The sequence below is a fragment of the Tupaia chinensis genome, unplaced genomic scaffold, assembly GCF_000334495.1.
Source record: "Tupaia chinensis unplaced genomic scaffold, TupChi_1.0 Scaffold000238_1, whole genome shotgun sequence".
Lineage (NCBI taxonomy): Eukaryota > Metazoa > Chordata > Mammalia > Scandentia > Tupaiidae > Tupaia > Tupaia belangeri.
Window position 1 is genome coordinate 2,610,182 of NW_006159716.1, and position 6,167 is coordinate 2,616,348.

Consider the following 6,167-nt stretch of genomic DNA (forward strand, 5'->3'; position numbering starts at 1 on the left):
CCTAACCACCAGGCCACCTGGCCGCCCCACCCTCACACTTTTGTAGACAGAAAACACACCCATGTGAATGCTTGTGGATGCCCAGATCTGACTGGTGAGATGGAGGACCTTGGCCATGTAATAACTAAACAAACATCTATAAATGAATACGCACAACATGGGCGTGTGCGTGGAGGCCCAGGGGCTTCTTTCTCGACCTGACTGGGACCCGGGGCAGAGCCAGGTCCCTTCCTGTCCATGTCCTGAGCTTCCTGTGTGGTCCCGGAGGTCAGCGAACTCCTACAAAAGCTGCAGAGTGAGGCCTGTGTGGGTGGGCGGGGTGGGGGCTGGGGTCAGTCCTCACCGCCACTCTCAGAACATGCAGCCCTTGGCCCTGGCAGCAGTACCAGCACTGTCCCCTTAAGGAAGGCCTTCTCCAGCTGAATCCTCGCTCAGTACAATTCAAGTCCCCAAACGTGTGACCGCCTCACTCCCCCTGGAGGGGCCACATCCAGAACCAGTGCTCTCGGACTGCCAGCAGGCCTGTGAGAGGAGAACTCTCTCCTCCGGGAGCCCTGACGTCCTCTGTCCAATGCCTTCGGTGTCCTAGGAAGACGGGTCCAACCGCCATGGCTGGGACAGTCCTCCTGGCTTTCTCCTGGCTTCCTTCGGGGCCAGCCAGCCCTCCCCGTGTGCGCCTATGAGACCCAATGCAGGAGGTCCGCCCTGCCTCCCCTGAGCACCACGGGCCCTGGACAGGTGGTTTCCAAGGCTCCTGGAGTCCTGACACTGTTTCCTTCTTTCTCTGCCCCTGGCATCGGAGAGTGATAATATGGGGTGAACGACTCCTACTGGCCGTGGTTTGCCTCCCAGGGAAGTCCAGGTGCAAGCCCAGGCTGAGGGGGGCCTGGAGCCCCTCCCTCCATGGGCATCCCTCTGCGTGACATGGGCTCACCCTGGGCCTTGGAGCCACTTCATGGGGAAGAGCTGGGAGAAGCTGGAGTCAGCAGAAGATTAATTCATCAAAGCCCAAATACATCTGTTGTTAATGAATTCTAGGCTGAGCTTTAACTCTTCCCTCCCAGAACAGCCCCTTCCCTTGGTGGGAGGAGGAAAGTGGGTGGTGGGGGAGTCGCACCTCTCGTCCTTCCTCTCTCTCTCTCTCTGTCTCTGTCTCTCTCTGGTGAGGGGACTGTGACAAGCAGGGAAGCTTGCTGCAGTAAGGGGAGCAGAGGGGCCTGGGACTCCAGTGGGCAGGAGGCCTTACTCATCTGGGATTGGGAGTTTGTAGGGGGTGGGGGGAGCGTGTGCTTTTCTTTTTTAAGTTTTTGCTATAGGACACGTGCACTCGGCAGAGACAGAACTAGATGGAAGGGCAGAAAGTGAGAAATCACCCCCAGGGGGGATGGCCGTGCTGCAATCCCTTCTCCTCCATTTTCCTCACAGAATCTTGGGCACACACGCACATGCGCCTGGTGTGTTTTAAGCCTCCAGGTCTGGGATTCGAACCGCAGTCAACTACGTGGGAGTCCAGCCATGCAACCACTTCACGATGTGCTGGTACCCCTGAATGATTTTTAAGCCGCTGGGTCCAGGACTTGAACTGTGCAGGGCCAAGTGTGTGCTTTTGAGTGGTGTTCTGCAGAAATTGGTCTTGCCTCTTGAGGAAATCTGAGATGGACAAATATTTTTATTTACAGCAACAAGTAGAACAGACCCTCCCTCCATTCCCGCCCTGCCCCTTCCAGTCTTTTCCATACTGTACCACCTCCCACCCCGCCCCAACCCTACACCCGGTCACTGCACGGGTTAGGCCCCCACCAGAGCCTGGGAAAGGAGGTTGGGGAGGGCCCGGCAGCCCAGGGCGGGGTGGGTGTCTCTTTTCACATTTTGCCCTCTGGTAAGCTGGGCAGGGGGGAAGCGGCATCTGGAGCGGGAGAGAGAGAGAGGCACGCCCACCAGCCTGCCCCCCACGGCCCTGCCCCTCCCCTGACTTTCACAGTGTTCTGTAGCCCTGGCAGCTGGCCCCGGGCTGCCCCCACCCTGCCAGGTCCTCGGTGCGGTCTGTCCCCCACAGCCCAGCGAGGACAGGATTCTCTGCCGTGGGCCCAGCTCCCAAGGCTGAGGTGGCCCCTCGGAGTGCTCCCCTCTCTCCAGGCCTGGGGTTCTAGAGGACACTGGGAGGGTGGGAGAGGGCCGAGGGGAGGGGCTTCTCAAGCTTCGCGTGGCGCTGCGGGACCCCGGCAGGTCAGGAGGAGAAGCAGAGCCCGCAGCACTCCATGCAGATCTCCAGGCAGTCGGCGGACTCGCAGCAGGCGTCCAGGATGCCGCAGTCCAGGTCGCAGGGCAGGTCGCAGTCGGCGCACTCGCCCGAGCCGCAGCAGCAGCAGCAGAGGCAGGGGGCGGCGGGGGCGGAAGGGGCCCCAGGGGGGCGGCGGGAGGGCGGGCGGGCGAGGGTGGGTGCCTGGGCAGGGGCACGGAGACCCGCACCGCAGGACCGCAGGGCGCCCAGTGCGCGGGGTGCAGTAAGCTCACGGCCGCCCCGCCCGGGTGTGCAGGGCGAGCCCGAGGCCCGGGGATGGGGGGGTGGGGGCAGGCACTTCTCAGTGGGGTTCCAGCGCAGGCAGTCTGGAGTGTGAGTCCCTGCTGTCAACCACCGTCCGTTTACTTATTTAAGGGTGCCGTCCCCGCCCTGTTCTAAGCGCTGTGCCTGAATCAAATTCTCTTCGACTTCCCACACCTCTGTGAGTCAGGGCTGCTAGGCCCTCTCTGGGACAAGAAAGTAGGGGCACAGAGGAGATAGCCCATATCCTCTCTCACCTCCGGAACTCTGATAGCTCCTCGCTGGCCTCTCCACCGCCTGCCTCCACAGCCCCTCCCAGCGCCTGCTGTCCACACAGCAGCCAGAGCGATCCTCAGATGCTTCGTCTTTCTGCCCTCCCCTCCCGATCACTTTGCTCCAGCCACGCCAGCCCCATGGCTGCCCCGCAGCCCTGCAGTCACTGTCCCCTGCCTGGAACAATCTTGCCCCAAATACAGATTGGGCTCACCCTCTCCCTCCTCTGCCTGAACGTCACCTGTCAGTGAGACTCCCACCACCCCCACTCAATACTGCAACCAGGACCAGCATGTCCACCCCAGCCACCCAGCTCTGAGGGGTGGCCAGAGACATTCAGAATACTCGGGTGCAGCCCTGAGGATGGCCTGCAGAGATAGAAAGGGCAGTAGGGGAGAGAGGGAGTTAGCCAGATGGTGTGCATCTGGATCTCACATGGCCAAATGTGTGTTCAAGTCCCATACCCGGCAGCTTGAAAAACGCACTGGGTACATGTGCATGTGTGTTCAAATCCTGAGAAGAGAATGGAGGAGAAGGGATTCTGGTGTGGCCATGCCACCAGGGGATGATTTTTCACTTTTCCTCCGTCTCTCTCTCTCTGGAGAGCACACATGCCCTTTGGAAAAAAAGGAAAAAAAGAGGGCAGTGGGGAAGGGTGGGGCCCAGCCAGTTTCTCAGAGCGCTGTCTAATCGTGCCTGCTTCATTCTTAGAGACACCACAGCTACATCTGTATCCTGCAGCTGGGAAAGCCGAGGCCCGGAGAACAGAGCAGCCCAGGTCCAGTTCTAGCCCCGTCACCTGCCTCTGTACTGCACAGCCTCCTGGCGTTCACCGTTATTTCCTACGGAAAGGGAAGCTCCTGACACACGAGGAGTGCTGAACACAGCAGGCGCTGGGCGCGTGAATACGATAGAGGATGAACGCAGGAGCCTAGCCTTGGGCACCCAGCTGGGACTCGAAGGCAGGCTGGCTCCAGGGCCTAGGCTCTGAAGCCCTCAGTGTGCTGCTGGCTGCTGAGCCGGTACCCCTCCTGGGGGCCAGGCTGAGGGCAGAGTGCCCAGGTGCCTTGACCGGGTGGGCCCCAGTTGTGAAGCTGCTGGCCCTCTGGGAGTCTCTGCTGTGGAGAGTCCAACTGTCCTCCCGCGTTCATGTGGGGAATGACCGGGGTCCCCTAGAGGTGGGTAGTGCTCTGAATGCAGAATCACGTGGTCACTACTTGATTAAGACCCTTCGATGGCTCCTTGTTGCCATCCAGGTGAGGCCTAGGTCCGGTTCGTGCTTACAGGGCCCTCTCAGAGCCCCTGTCTGCCTGAGTCCTACCTCCCACGCGCCTTACCTGGCACCTTGTCATCCAGCCGCCTAGCCAGTTCTCACCTCTGTGCCAACGCTCCCCGGCGGGGCCCTCCCACTCGGCCTTCGGGACTTGCTCAGACACCTCCTCCAGAGCCTTTCCAGACCTCCCCCCCCAGCTTTCTGGGCCGGTGTGGGTGTCTGTGCGTTCACGTGATCCTGTGTGCACCCATCACAGCCTATGGCGAACGCCTGCCCTGAGAGCTTTACGAGGGCAAGGACCGGGTACGAGCACACAGCAGACGCCCCGGCTATTCTAAATGAATGAACTCCTCCCTCCTCGTACGTAAGACTGTCGGGCAGACGCTCCTCTGTGGGGTGGGCGGTTTCTGACCACACTATGTGCAAATGTGTAAACCGAATCCTGTTAGCAGATGACCAGGCCAGTGTGGACAGGAGTCACTTAAAATTCTGGGGTGGGGACCAGCCGTTAGCATAATGGCTATGTCGCTGGACTCCCATGTAGCCGACCGCAGTTCAAACCCCAGACCCGGTGGCTTAAACTCACGCCGGGTGCGTGTGCGTGCGTGCCCAAGATCCTGAGGGGAGAATGGAGGAGAAGGGATTGCAGCGTGGCCATCCCCCCTGGGGGGATGATTTCTCACTTTCTGTCTCTCTGTCTCTCTCTGTCTTTCTGGCAAGCGCATGTTCCCTATAGCAAAAACCTCTCAAAAAAAAAAAAAAAAATTCTAGGGTGAAGGTCAGGCAGCCACGAGGCTACAGGTACTTGCTATCCAAGTTGAATGGATGCCTGGCGGTGTGGGGACTGGGAGCTGGCTGCCCAGGGCAGCCCTGCAGGGGATCTTTGTGTTGCAAGAGTAAAGACTGGTTGGCATATCTAGGTCCTCTGACCTTCCACTGAAGGTGGCAACCTGCCACCAGCCGCCTTGTTAAGCATCGCGTTATTCCAAGTGTTCAGTTCTCCCTAGACAGATGGTCCACTCCTCGAGGAAAACGTTCGTTCCCAGAAGTGAAGAGGCTGAAACTATCTTCTGGTTGGCTCTGTACCCAGTTACAGCAACTTGGGAAGAGCCAGCCTTGAGAACAGGGATGCCTCCCTTTACTCAACAGGGGCCCTGGCCGTTCTGCATGCACCGTGCTCCCTGGAGGGCTTGTTAAAACCCAGGCTCCCAGGCCCCACCCCGGAGACTCAGACCCAGTGCACCTGGAGGGAGGCTGAGCTTCTGCTGATGGTGTGTGGACCATGCTCTGAGCAACCAGCTGTGGGGGCTCCTCCCGGGGACGGGCGGGCACTTACCTTCCTGCGCCTGGAGGGGGATCTGGGAGGTGGCAGACTTTGAGCTGCCTTTGCTCTTCTTGCTGCCCTGGCTGGCCAGAGATGGGTGTGTCTGCAGCTTCCGGTGAGCCTTGGGGCCACCCAGGGCACCATTCCCTGCCCGCCTGGTGCCGCTCAGCTCTGAGGGGTGGCCAGAGCCATTCGGCAGTAGTGGGGTGCAGCCCAAGGGGTTCCCCTGCGGCTGGCCTGGAGAGGTGGAGAGAAAGGGTGATGAGAAAGGGTCTCCCAAGGCTTGCCTAATCTTGCCTGCTTTATTCTAACACACACCACGGGCACCCGGCTAGACGTGTGCTCTGCAGATGGGGAAACTGAGGCCCAGGGAGCAGAATGGACTATCCCAGGTCTGCACCATGAAGGAACAGCAGAATCGGGCCTGGCTCCTGACTCCCCGTCCAGTGCTCATTCTAGAAAAGACAGAGGTGCAAGGCAAGGGGAGGGCCCAGTGCACCCAGGAGATTCATTTTCCTGCTCTGGGTATCCTGGGATTTTAGCAACAGCGATGGGTGGGTCGGGGGGAGGGTGACAAGGACAAGGGCAGTTTGGCTGGGGTCATGAGAGCAGTGAAGAGGTTAAGCTTCACCTCGGCCTCTGCCAAGCCCCCAGCTGTTTTTGCCCTTGGTGCGCTGGTGATTTATTGGAAACATCTGTTTGGAGAGGAACGCCTGGCTCCATGCTCCTGGGGCTCCTCACGGCAGCCCCCCCCA

The 6,167-nt window shown here is 59.9% G+C and overlaps 1 protein-coding gene across 1 annotated transcript in view; it reads right to left on the bottom strand.

Annotated features, from left to right (window-relative positions):
• Positions 1–1,698: 1,698 nt before the first annotated feature.
• MDFI (MyoD family inhibitor) overlaps positions 1,699–6,167 on the bottom strand; it is a 27,455-nt gene continuing 22,986 nt past the window's right edge. The window contains exons 4-5 of the mRNA XM_014587820.2: positions 5,332–5,649; positions 1,699–2,607 (exon numbers count right to left, since the gene is read on the bottom strand). Of these exons, the coding sequence (XP_014443306.1) occupies positions 2,228–2,607; positions 5,332–5,649 (698 nt within the window). The 3' untranslated portion in view covers positions 1,699–2,227. The remainder of the gene's footprint in view (positions 2,608–5,331; positions 5,650–6,167) is intronic.